This window comes from Scyliorhinus torazame, chromosome 4, assembly GCF_047496885.1.
Source record: "Scyliorhinus torazame isolate Kashiwa2021f chromosome 4, sScyTor2.1, whole genome shotgun sequence".
Classification (NCBI taxonomy): Eukaryota; Metazoa; Chordata; class Chondrichthyes; order Carcharhiniformes; family Scyliorhinidae; genus Scyliorhinus; species Scyliorhinus torazame.
The window spans coordinates 359,363,731-359,377,370 of NC_092710.1; the positions used below are offsets into that span (position 1 = coordinate 359,363,731).

The 13,640-nt window shown below is 56.4% G+C and overlaps 1 protein-coding gene across 1 annotated transcript in view; it reads right to left on the reverse strand.

Annotated features, from left to right (window-relative positions):
- Nucleotides 1-13,640, reverse strand: part of LOC140411217 (solute carrier family 22 member 7-like) — a 594,055-nt gene that overhangs the window by 557,666 nt on the left and 22,749 nt on the right. Inside the window, exon 2 of the mRNA XM_072500322.1 lies at nucleotides 8,793-8,896. Within this exon, the coding sequence (XP_072356423.1) occupies nucleotides 8,793-8,896 (104 nt within the window). The remainder of the gene's footprint in view (nucleotides 1-8,792; nucleotides 8,897-13,640) is intronic.

Below are 13,640 nucleotides of genomic sequence, written 5' to 3' on the forward strand. Positions count from 1 at the left end.
GTCAGTACTGAAGGAGTGCCGCACTGTCGGAGGGTCAGTACTGAGGGAGAGCCGCACTGTCAGAGGGTCAGTACTGAGGGAGTGCGGCACTGTCAGAGGGTCAGTACTGAGGGAGTGCTGCACTGTCAGAGGGTCAGTACTGAGGGAACGCTGCACTGTCAGAGGGTCAGTACTGAGGGAGTGCCGCACTGTCAGAGGGTCAGTACTGAGTGAGTGCTGCACTGTCAGAGGGACAGTACTGAGGGAACGCTGCACTGTCAGAGGGTCAGTACTGAGGGAGTGCCGTACTGTCAGAGGGTCAGTACTGAGGGAGTGCCGCACTGTCAGAGGGTCAGTACTGAGGGAGTGCCGCACTGTCAGAGGGTCAGTACTGAGGGAGCGCTGCACTATCAGAGGGTCAGTACTGAGGGAGTGCTGCACTGTCAGAGGGTAAATACTGAGGGAGTGCTGCACTGTCAGAGGGTCAGTACTGAGTGAGTGCTGCACTGTCAGTGGGTCAGTACTAAGGGAGTGCCATACTGTCAGAGGGTCAGTACTGAGGGAGTGCCGCACTGTCAGAGGGTCAGTACTGAGGGAACGCTGCACTGTCAGAGGGTCAGTACTGAGGGAGTGCCGCACTGTCAGAGGGTCAGTACTGAGGGAGTGCTGCACTGTCAGAGGGTCAGTACTGAGGGAGTGCTGCACTGTCAGAGGGTCAATACTGAGTGAGTGCTGCACTGTCAGAGGGTCAGAACTGAGGGAGTGCTGCACTGTCAGAGGGTCAATACTGAGTGAGTGCTGCACTGTCAGAGGGTCAATACTGAGTGAGTGCTGCACTGTCAGAGGGTCAGTACTGAGGGAGTGCTGCACTGTCAGAGGGTCAGTACTGAGGGAGTGCCGCACTGTCAGGGGGTCAGTACTGAGGGAGTGCTGCACTGTCAGAGGGTCAGTACTGAGGGAGCGCTGCACTGTCAGAGGGTCAGTACTGAGGGAGTGCTGCACTGTCAGAGGGTCAATACTGAGTGAGTGCTGCACTGTCAGAGGGTCAGTACTGAGGGAGTGCCGCACTGTCAGGGGGTCAGTATTGAGGGAGTGCTGCACTGTCAGAGGGTCAGTACTGAGGGAGTGCTGCACTGTCGGAGGGTGAGGACTGAGGGACTGCTGCACTGTCAGAGGGTCAGTACTGAGGGAGTGCCGCACTGTCAGAGGGTCAGTACTGAGGGAACGCTGCACTGTCAGAGGGTCTGTACTGAGGGAGTGCTGCACTGTCAGAAGGTCAGTACTGAGGGTGTGCCGCACTGTCAGAGGGTCAGTACTGAGGGAGTGCCGCACTGTCAGAGGGTCAGTACTGAGGGAGTGCCGCACTGTCAGAGGGTCAGTACTGAGGGAGTGCCGCACTGTCAGAGGGTCAGTACTGAGGGAGTGCTGCACTGTCAGAGGGTCAGTACTGAGGGAGTGCCGCACTGTCAAAGGGTCAGTACTGAGGGAGTGCCGCACTGTCAGAGGGTCAGTACTGAGGGAGTGCCGCACTGTCAGAGGGTCAGTACTGAGGGAGTGCTGCACTGTCAGAGGGTCTGTACTGAGGGAGTGCTGCACTGTCAGAAGGTTAGTACTGAGGGTGTGCCGCACTGTCAGAGGGTCAGTACTGAGGGAGTGCCGCTCTGTCAGAGGGTCAGTACTGAGGGAGTGCCGCACTGTCAGAGCGTCAGTACTGAGGGAGTGCCGCACTGTCAGAGGGTCAGTACTGAGGGAGTGCTGCACTGTCAGAGGGTCAGTACTGAGGGAGTGCTGCACTGTCAGAGGGTCAGTACTGAGGGAGTGCTGCACTGTCAGAGGGTCAGTACTGAGGGAGTGCTGCACTGTCAGAGAGTCAGTACTGAGGGAGTGCCGCACTGTCAGAGGGTCAATACTGAGTGAGTGCTGCACTGTCAGAGGGTCAGTACTGAGGGAGTGCCGCACTGTCAGGGGGTCAGTATTGAGGGAGTGCTGCACTGTCAGAGGGTCAGTACTGAGGGAGTGCTGCACTGTCGGAGGGTCAGTACTGAAGGAGTGCCGCACTGTCGCAGGGTCAGTACTGAGGGAGAGCCGCACTGTCAGAGGGTCAGTACTGAGGGAGTGCGGCACTGTCAGAGGGTCAGTACTGAGGGAGTGCTGCACTGTCAGAGGGTCAGTACTGAGGGAACGCTGCACTGTCAGAGGGTCAGTACTGAGGGAGTGCCGCACTGTCAGAGGGTCAGTACTGAGTGAGTGCAGCACTGTCAGAGGGACAGTACTGAGGGAACGCTGCACTGTCAGAGGGTCAGTACTGAGGGAGTGCCGTACTGTCAGAGGGTCAGTACTGAGGGAGTGCCGCACTGTCAGAGGGTCAGTACTGAGGGAGTGCCGCACTGTCAGAGGGTCAGTACTGAGGGAGCGCTGCACTATCAGAGGGTCAGTACTGAGGGAGAGCTGCACTGTCAGAGGGTAAATACTGAGGGAGTGCTGCACTGTCAGAGGGTCAGTACTGAGGGTGCGTTGCACTGTCAGAGAGTCAGTACTGAGGGAGTGCCGCACTGTCAGAGGGTCAGTATTGAGGGAGTGCTGCACTGTCAGAGGGTCAGTATTGAGGGAGTGCTGCACTGTCAGAGGGTCAGTACTGAGGGAGTGCTGCACTGTCAGAGGGTCAGTACTGAGGGAGTGCTGCACTGTCGGAGGGTGAGGACTGAGGGAGTGCCGCACTGTCAGAGGGTCAGTACTGAGGGAACGCTGCACTCTCAGAAGGTCAGTGCTGAGGGAGTGCTGCACTGTCAGAGGGTCAGTACTGAGGGAGTGCCGCACTGTCAGAGGGTCAGTACTGAGGGAGTGCTGCACTGTCAGAGGGTCTGTACTGAGGGAGTGCCGCACTGTCAGAGGGTCTGTACTGAGGAAGTGCCGCACTGTCAGAGGGTCAGTACTGAGGGAGTGCAGCACTGTCAGAGGGTCAGTACTGAGCGAGTGCTGCACTGTCAGAGAGTCAGTAATGAGGGAGCGCTGCACTGTCAGAGGGTCAGTACTGAGGGAGTGCCGCACTGTCAGAGGGTCACTACCGAAGGAGTGCAGCACTGTCAGAGGGTCAGTACTGAGGGACTGCTGCACTGTCAGAGAGTCAGTAATGAGGGAGCGCTGCACTGTCAGAGGGTCAGTACTGAGGGAGTGCCGCACTGTCAGAGGGTCAGTACTGAGGGAGTGCCGCTCTGTCAGAGGGTCAGTACTGAGGGAGTGCCGCTCTGTCAGAAGGTCAGTGCTGAGGGAGTGCTGCACTGACAGAGGGTCAGTACTGAGGGAGTGCTGCACTGTCAGAGGATCAGTACTGAGGGAGTGCTTCACTGTCAGAGGGTCAGTACTGAGAGAGTGCCGCACTGTCAGAGGGTCAGTACTGAGGGAGTGCTGCACTGTCAGAGGGTCAGTACTGAGGAACTGCGGCACTGTCAGCGGGTCAGTACTGAGTGAGTGCTGCACTGTCAGTGGGTCAGTACTGAGGGAGTGCCGCACTGTCAGAGGGTCAGTACTGAGGGAGTGGCGCACTGTCAGAGGGTCAGTACTGAGGGAGTGCCGCACTGTCAGAGGGTCAGTACTGAGGGAACGCTGCACTGTCAGAGGGTCAGTACTGAGGGAGTGCCGCACTGTCAGAGGGTCAGCACTGAGGGAGTGCCGTACTGTCAGAGGGTCAGTACTGAGGGAGTGGCGCACTGTCAGAAGGTCAGTACTGAGGGAGTGCCGCACTGTCAGAGGGTCAGTACTGAGGGAGCGCTGCACTGTCAGAGGGTCAGTACTGAGGGAGTGCTGCACTGTCAGAGGGTCAATACTGAGGGAGTGCTGCACTGTCAGAGGGTCAGTACTGAGGGAGTGCTGCACTGTCAGAGAGTCAGTACTGAAGGAGTGCCGCACTGTCAGGGGGTCAGTATTGAGGGAGTGCTGCACTGTCAGAGGGTCAGTACTGAAGGAGTGCCGCACTGTCAGGGGGTCAGTACTGAGGGAGTGCTGCACTGTCAGAGGGTCAGTACTGAGGGAGTGCCGCACTGTCAGAGGGTCAGTACTGAGGGAGTGCCGCACTGTCAGAGGGTCAGTACTGAGGGAACGCTGCACTGTCAGTGGGTCAGTACTGAGGGTGCGCTGCACTGTCAGAGGGTCAGTACTGAGGGAGTGCTGCACTGTGGGAGGGTCAGTACTGAGGGAGTGCCGCACTGTCAGAGGGTCAGTACTGAGGGAGTGCCGCACTGTCAGAGGGTCAGTACTGAGGGAGTGTCGCACTGTCAGAGGGTCAGTACTGAGGGAACGCTGCACTGTCAGAGGGTCTGTACTGAGGGAGTGCTGCACTGTCAGAAGGTCAGTACTGAGGGAGTGCGGCACTGTCAGAGTGTCAGTACTGAGGGAGTGCCGTACTGTCAGAGGGTCAGTACTGAGGGAGTGCTGCACTGTCAGAGGGTCTGTACTGAGGGAGTGCTGCACTGTCAGAGGGTCAGTACTGAGGGAGTGCTGCACTGTCAGAGGGTCAGTACTGAGGGTGTGCCGCACTGTCAGAGGGTCTGTACTGAGGGAGCGCTGCACTGTCAGAGGGTCAGTACTGAGGGAGTGCTGCACTGTCAGAGGGTCAGTACTGAGAGAGTGCCGCACTGTCAGAGGGTCAGTACTGAGGGAGTGCCGCACTGTCAGAGGGTCAGTACTGAGGGAGTGCCGCACTGTCAGAGGGTCAGTACTGAGGGAACGCTGCACTGTCAGAGGGTCAGTACTGAGGGAGTGCCGCACTGTCAGTGGGTCAGTACTGAGGGAGTGCCGTACTGTCAGAGGGTCAGTACTGAGGGAGTGGCGCACTGTCAGAAGGTCAGTACTGAGGGAGTGCCGCACTGTCAGAGGGTCAGTACTGAGGGAGCGCTGCACTGTCAGAGTGTCAGTACTGAGGGAGCGCTGCACTGTAAGAGGGTCAGTACTGAGGAAGTGCGGCACTGTCAGAGGGTCAGTACTGAGGGAGTGCCGCACTGTCAGAGGGTCAGTACTGAGGGAGTGCTGCACTGTCAGAGGGTCAGTACTGAGGGAGTGCCACACTGTCAGAGGGTCAGTACTGAGGGAGTGCCGCACTGTCAGAGGGTCAGTACTGAGTGAGTGCTGCACTGTCAGAGGGTCAGTACTGAGGGAGTGCCGCACTGTCAGAGGGTCAGTACTGAGGGAGTGCTGCACTGTCAGAGGGTCAGTACTGAGGGAGTGCTGCACTGTCAGAAGGTCATTACTGAGGGAGTGCCGCACTGTCAGAGGGTCAGTACTGAGGGAGCGCTCACTGTCAGAGGGTCAGTACTGAGGGAGCGCTCACTGTCAGATGGTCAGTACTGAGGGAGTGCTGCACTGTCAGAGGGTCAGTACTGAGGGAGTGCTGCACTGTCAGAGGATCTGTACTGAGGGAGTGCCGCACTGTCAGAGGGTCACTACCGAAGGAGTGCTGCACTGTCAGAGGGTCAGTACTGAGGGAGTGCTGTACTGTCAGAGGGTCAGTACTGAGGGAGTGCTGTACTGTCAGAGGGTCAGTACTGAGGGAACGCTGCACTGTCAGAGGGTCAGTACTGAGGGAGTGCCGCACTGTCAGAGGGTCAGTACTGAGGAGTGCTGCACTGTCAGAAGGTCATTACTGAGGGAGTGCCGCACTGTCAGCGGGTCAGTACTGAGGGAGCGCTCACTGTCAGAGGGTCAGTACTGAGGGAGTGCTGCACTGTCAGAGGGTCAGTACTGAGGGAGTGCTGCACTGTCAGAGGGTCAGTACTGAGGGAGTGCTGCACTGTCAGAGGGTCAGTACTGAGGGAGTGCTGCACTGTCAGAGGATCTGTACTGAGGGAGTGCCGCACTGTCAGAGGGTCACTACCGAAGGAGTGCTGCACTGTCAGAGGGTCAGTACTGAGGGAGTGCCGCACTGCCAGAGGGTCAGTACTGAGGGAGTGCTGTACTGTCAGAGGGTCAGTACTGAGGAAGTGCCGCACTGTCAGAGGGTCAGTACTGAGGGAGCGCCGCACTGTCAGAGGGTCAGTACTGAGGGAGTGCCGCACTGCCAGAGGGTCAGTACTGAGGGAGTGCTGTACTGTCAGAGGGTCAGTACTGAGGAAGTGCCGCACTGTCAGAGGGTCAGTACTGAGGGAGTGCGGCACTGTCAGAGGGTCAGTACTGAGGGTGCGCTTCACTGTCAGAGGGTCAGTACTGAGGGAGTGCTGCACTGTCAGAGGGTCAGTGCTGAGGGAGTGCCGCACTGTCAGAGGGTCAGTACTGAGGGAGTGCTGCACTGTCAGAGGGTCAGTACTGAGGGAGTGCCGCACTGTCAGAGGGTAAGTATTGAGGGAGTGCTGCACTGTCAGAGGGTCAGTACTGAGGGAGTGCTGCACTGTCAGAGGGTCAGTACTGAGCGAGTGCCGCACTGTCAGAGGGTCACTACTGAGGGAACGCTGCACTCTCAGAAGGTCAGTGCTGAGGGAGTGCCGCACTGTCAGAGGGTCAGTGCTGAGGGAGTGCCGCACTGTCAGAGGGCCAGTACTGAGGGAGCGCTGCACTGTCAGAGGGTCTGTACTGAGGGTGCGCTGCACTGTCAGAGGGTGAGTACTGAGGGAGTGCTGCACTGTCAGAGGGTCAGTGCTGAGGGAGTGCCGCACTATCAGAGGGTCAGTACTGAGGGAGTGCTGCACTGTCAGAGGGTCAGTACTGAGGGAGTGCTGCACTGTCAGAGGGTCAGTACTGAGGGAGTGCTGCACTGTCAGAGGGTCAGTGCTGAGGGAGTACCGCACTGTCAGAGGGTCAGTACTGAGGGAGCGCCGCACTGTCAGAGGGTCAGTACTGAGGGAGCGCTGCACTGGCAGAGGGTCAGTACTGAGGGAGTGCGGCACTGTCAGAGGGTCAGTACTGAGGGATCGCCGCACTGTCAGAGGGTCAGTGCTGAGGGAGCGCTGCACTGTCAGAGAGTCAGTGCTGAGGGAGCGCTGCACTGTCAGAGGGTCAGTACTGAGGGAGTGCTGCACTGTCAGAGGGTCAGTACTGTGGGAGTGCTGCACTATCAGAGGGTCAGTACTGAGGGAGTGCTGCACTGTCAGAGGGTCAGTACTGAGGGATCGCCGCACTGTCAGAGGGTCAGTGCTGAGGGAGCGCTGCACTGTCAGAGGGTCAGTACTGAGGGAGTGCTGCACTGTCAGAGGGTCAGTGCTGAGGGAGTACCGCACTGTCAGAGGGTCAGTACTGAGGGAGTGCTGCACTGTCAGAGGGTCAGTACTGAGGGAGTGCCGCACTGTCAGAGGGTCAGTACTGAGGGAGCGCCGCACTGTCAGAGGGTCAGTACTGAGGGAGAGCTGCACTGTCAGAGGGTCAGTACTGAGGGAGTGCTGCACTGTCAGAGGGTCAGTACTGAGGGAGTGCCGCACTGTCAGAGGGTCAGTACTGAGGGAGTGCCGCGCTGTCAGAGGGTCAGTACTAAGGGAGAGCTGCACTGTCAGAAGGTCAGTACTGAGGGAGTGCTGCACTGTCAGAGGGTCAGTACTGAGGGAGTGCCGCAATGTCAGAGGGTCAGTACTGAGGGAGCACCGCACTGTCAGAGGGTCAGTACTGAGGGAGTGCTGCACTGTCTGAGGGTCAGTACTGAGGGAGTGCCGCACTGTCAGAGGGTCAGTACTGGGGGAGTGCCGCAGTGTCAGAGGGTCAGTACTGAGGGAGTGCCGCACTGTCAGAGGGTCAGTACTGGGGGAGTGCCGCAGTGTCAGAGGGTCAGTACTGAGGGAGTGCTGCACTGTCAGAGGGTCAGTACTGAGGGAGTGCCGCACTGTCAGAGGGTCAGTACTGAGGTAGTGCCGCACTGTCAGAGGATCAGTACTGAGGGAGTGCTGTACTGTCAGAGGGTCAGTACTGAGGGAGTGCTGCACTGTCAGAGGGTCAGTACTGAGGGAGTGCCGCACTGTCAGAGGGTCAGTACTGAGGGAGTGCCGCACTGTCAGAGGGTCAGTATTGAGGGAGTGCTGCACTGTCAGAGGGTCAGTACTGAGGGAGTGCTGCACTGTCAGAGGGTCAGTACTGAGGGAGTGCCGCACTGTCAGAGGGTCAGTACTGAGGGAGTGCCGCACTGTCAGAGGGTCAGTATTGAGGGAGTGCTGCACTGTCAGAGGGTCAGTACTGAGGGAGTGCCGCACTGTCAGAGGGTCAGTATTGAGGGAGTGCTGCACTGTCAGAGGGTCAGTACTGAGGGAGTGCTGCACTGTCAGTGGGTCAGTACTGAGTGAGTGCTGCACTGTCAGAGGGTCAGTACTGAGGGGGCGCTGCACTGTCAGAGGGTCAGTCCTGAGGGAGCGCCGCACTGTCAGAGGGTCAGTACTGAGGGAGTGCCGCACTGTCAGAAGGTCAGGACTGAGGGAGTGCCGCACTGTCAGATGGTCAGTACTGAGGGTGTGCTCCACTGTCGGAGGGTCAGTACTGAGGGAGTGCTGCACTGTCAGAGGGTCAGTACTGAGGGAGTGCTGCACTGTCAGAGGGTCAGTACTGAGGGAGTGCCGCACTGTCAGATGGTCAGTACTGAGGGAGTGCTGCACTGTCAGAGGGTCAGTACTGAGGGAGTGCTGCACTGTCAGAGGGTCAGTACTGAGGGAGTGCTGCACTGTCAGAGGGTCAGTACTGAGGGAGTGCTGCACTGTCAGAGGGTCAGTACTGAGGGAGTGCTGCACTGTCAGAGGGTCAGTACTGAGGGAGTGCTGCACTGTCAGAGGGTCAGTACTGAGGGAGTGCCGCACTGTCAGAGAGTCAGTACTGAGGGAGTGGGAATACAGTGAGGTTGTCCAGCAAATACCTACTTGTCTGATAAATAACCGAAGAGGAGAGCTCCCAGCATCACTCCCACGAAGAATATGGTTGTTGCTGCCTCGTTGAGGCTCCGATTGTCACAAACCAAATCCCACTGTAAACAAAGCACAAACATGAGCAGCACGGTAGCATAGTGGTTAGCACAGTTGCTTCACAGCTCCAGGGTCCCAGGTTCAATTCCGGCTTGGGTCACTGTCTGTGCGGAGTCTGCACATCCTCCCCGTGTGTGCGTGGGTTTCCTCCGGGTGCTCCGGTTTCCTCCCACAGTCCAAAGATGTGCAGGTTAGGTGGATTGGCCAGGATAAATTGCCCTTAGAGTCCAAAATTGCCCTTAGTGTTGGGTGGGGCTACTGGGTTCTGGGGATAGGATGGAGGTGTTGACCTTGGGTAGGGTGCTCTTTCCAAGAGCCGGTGCAGACTCGATGGGCCGAGTGGCCTCCTTCTGCACTGTAAATTCTGTGATAATCTCTGAGAGACTTCTCACTTCAGCACAAAGCAGTAAAAGCTGCTGGGAACGGACAGCGTCATTCTGCGCATCCTGCACCACGTGGGAACTCTGGGACACTCAGTAACTCAACACAATGCTGGAGTGTTTATCCCGAGGGTTCGGAGGGGTGGAGGTCACTGTGAGGTTTCTCTAAAACGTGACTCAGGCCCCCATCTGGAGCAAGTGTCCAGTTTCAGGCCACAGGAAGGAGCTATTGGCCTGGGAGGGAGAATAGTTCCGGTTCAAACAGAATGGTCCCAAGGGCTGAAAGGGTCAACTTGTGGGGACACATTGCGTTGGCGAGACTTATATCCTCGCAAACTTGTTGTTCCAGAGAAACTACTTGGTGGAGGCTGTGTCCAGGTCAAAGAAGCTGGAAAGTGGAGTCATAGAACATAGAACATAGAACATAGAACATAGAACATAGAACATTACAGCGCAGTACAGGCCCTTCGGCCCTCGATGTTGCGCCGACCTGTGAAACCACTCGAAAGCCCATCTACACTATTCCCTTATCGTCCATATGTCTATCCAATGACCATTTAAGTCAGGCCATTCAGGGTAAGGTCTTTGTGACCCAGAGGAGTGGGAATCTGGAACCGGTACCCCCCCCCCCCTCTCCCCTCGGAAAAGCTGGGAGTGGGGAGGGGTCAACTAAACATTTCAATACAGAAATAGAGAGATGAAGTTATTGGGTTTGGAGATTAAGGTGTCGTGATGCGATAGAATGGAAGAGCCAGCTTTCGCCGATGTGTTCTGGGGGGACCACGTGTGGCAGGAATGAACTAAATATCCAAACTCCAGCTCCAGGTCTCTACAGGGTTCCCGCCGAGGAGGCCGAGAATTATTGATTTATTTATTGACGGGATGTGGGTGTCTCTGGTTGGCCGACATTTACCGTCTGTCCTAATTGCCCTTGAACGAAGTGTCTGGCTCGGCCAATTCAGAGTCAACCACATAACGTATTCCCAGTTACTGTCTGCTCCCTATAACACTCTGACCTCCCTAAATGCTGACCTCACACTTCTCGGGGTTAAATTCCATCTACCACTTTATCTCCCGCTCCACCAATCCATCGCTATCATTCTGGAGATTGTAGCTATCCTCCACTACTCTTTGTGTCGTCTGCAAATTTCCCAATCGTGCTCCCCACGTTCACGTCCAAATCGTTAATACATAGCACAAATAGCAGGGGTCCCAACACCAAACCCACTTGAAACAACTTTCCAATTACAAGGGCAGCCATCGACCATTACTCTTTGTTTCCAGTTACTGAGCCAACTTTTTATCCAGTTTGCCGCACTGCCCTGTCTCCCACGGGCTTTTCTCTTTTTGACCAATCTGCTGTCATGTGAGAGTACCTTTAAGACATGATGTTTAAGCAATGTACCTTTAAGAAAACAGTGATGTCAGAGAGTGGGTGGAGCTGGGCTTTAGATCAGCCATTTTGCAGTTTAGTTTGGAGTAAAAGAGCTGGGCGTGTGTCTGTGTTTCCAGTGAACTGTGATGTCTGCCATGTAAGTATCACTCGATCATTTGGGTGATTTAAACTTATAATAGTGAAGCCTTTAACCTGATGTGATTTTGTTTAAAGGTGTTGAGTCTCTAGGAAGTTTGGAGGAACATGTTAAGGAATTATTTACTGTTGCAATATTTTCTGAGTTATCTTTGAAGTAAGGGGTGTTAAGAGATCCAATATTTATTTAAGATGTTACGTTGAGTTCATGGAATAAACAGTGTTTCGTATTTAAAAACCCACGTGTCCATAATTGTAATCCCACACCTAGGGAACAAGCCGTGTGCTCGGAAAAGCACCAAATCCATTAAAGGGAGAGGTTGGTTGAACTCCATGATACATTTTGGGGTCCTGAAAACACCTCGCCCATAACACTGCCATGTGGTACTTTGTCAAACGCCTTGCTAAAATCCATGTACACCACATCCACTGCACTACCTTCATCAAACCTTCTTGTCACTTCCTCACAGAATTCAACCATTTTTGCGAGGCAAGACCTTACTTTAGCAAATCCATGTTTACTCTCCCTGACTAGTTCCTGCCTTTCTCTGTGACAGTTAATCCTATCTCTCAGGATTGATTTGACTAATTTGCCCACCACTGACGTAAGAATAACTGACCTATAATTGTTTGGCATTTCCTTTGATCCCTTTTTAAACAATGGGACCACATTTGCATTTCCCCAGTCCTCCGGGACCTCCCCTGTGTCATAATATCCACTCATGTATATAACGAGATGCAGACAGGCAGTGATTGACACATAGGATGACCAGTGAGCACACAGCACAGTGCAGCCAATCACCAGACAGGACACCACCACTATAAAGCCAGAGGGCACTAGGTTTCCTGCTCTCTCGGGACCCAGCTACTGAGACAGTCAGAGTCCACGAGCTAGCACAGTGCAAACACCATGCGATAGCTAGTAAGTCTGGTCAGGCTACTACAAGGTCTCCAGTCAGTTCAGTATAGTGTCGGCCCACAGCTGAATATGAAGATCAGTTCTATCGTTGAATAAAACAGTGTTGGATCTTCTCCAGTGTTAGACGTCTGTTTCCAGCTTCCCTGCATCGAGTGCAGCCCACATCGAACCTACCTGCCAAACATATCACCCTGTATCTAGTGCAGATTGGAAAATCATCCTCAGCGCATCTGCTATCTCCTCCCTGACCTTCAGTAGCCTTGAAAACAATCCATCTGGCCCTGGCAACTTATCAACTTTTAAGGCTTTCAACCCTTCAAGTACTTCCTATCACTGTATGATTACCCCATCCTATATCTCTCTGTGTTCCTCCCGGACGACTATATCTGCATCTTCCATATCCTTTGTAAACACGGAGACAAAATATTAATTTAAACCCTTCCCACAGCCGCTGCATCGACACACAGGTTCCCTTCTTCATCTCTGATAGCTCCCACGTTTTCCTTCACTAACGTCTCGGACTCTAGCAGGGTCAGCGCCACCCACATCCCATGTATGAATAAAGAAAACATTTGCCCTCCTTCTGACTTGGTTTCTGTTCTAATGGCTGCCGCTCTCTACCATGTGTGTACCATGTGTGTACCATGTGTGTACCATGTGTGTACCATGTGTGTTCTCCGACACTCAACTACAAACAGTTTAACCATCATTTTCCTGGCTGGACACTTTGTAAAACCCCATAAAAGGCCCCCCCCCCATCATCCCCACTGCCCCCTCACCATCCACAAACCCCCCCCCATCATCCCCACTGCCCCCTCACCACCCACAAACCCCCCCCCCATCATCCCCACTGCCCCCTCACCACCCACAAACCCCCCCCATCATCCCCACTGCCCCCTCACCACCCACAAACCCCCCCCATCATCCCCACCGCCCCCTCACCACCCACAAACCCCCCCCCCATCATCCCCACCGCCCCCTCACCACCCACAAACCCCACCCATTCCCACTGCCCCCTCACCACCCACAAACCCCACCCATCCCCCCGCCCCCTCACCACCCACAAACCCCCCCCACCATCCCCACTGCCCCCTCACCACCCACAAACCCCCCCCCACCATCCCCACTGTCCCCTCACCACCCACAAACCCCCCCACCATCCCCACCGCCCCCTCACCACCCACAAACCCCCCCCACCATCCCCACCGCCCCCTCACCACCCACAAACCCCCCCCCCACCATCCCCACCGCCCCCTCACCACCCACAAACCCCACCCATCCCCACTGCCCCCTCACCACCCACAAACCCCCCCCCACCATCCCCACCGCCCCCTCACCACCCACAAACCCCACCCATCACAACTGCCCCCTCACCACCCACAAACCCCCCCCCCACCATCCCCACCGTCCCCTCACCAGCCACAAACCCCCCCCACCATCCCCACTGCCCCCTCACCACCCACAAATCCCCCCCCATCATCCCCACCGCCCCCTCACCACCCACAAACCCCCCCCATCAACCCCACCGCCCCCTCACCAGCCACAAACCCCCCCCCCCATCATCCCCACTGCCCCCTCACCAGCCACAAACCCCCCCACCATCCCCACTGCCCCCTCACCACCCACAAACCCCCCCATCCCCACCATCCCCACCGCCCCCTCACCACCCACAAACCCCACCCATCCCCACCATCCCCACCCTCCACCGCCCCTCCCCCAACCGGCTCCCCCCGCCCGCCACAGCCTCCACCCAGTGGCCCCACAACCCCATCCCACCAGCCCACACTCCCCCCACCCCCCCGCCCCCCATCCCCACCGCCCCCTCACCACCCACAAACACCCCCTCCAATCATCCCCACCGCCCCCTCACCACCCACAAACCCCCCCCACCATCCCCACTGCCCCCTCACCACCCA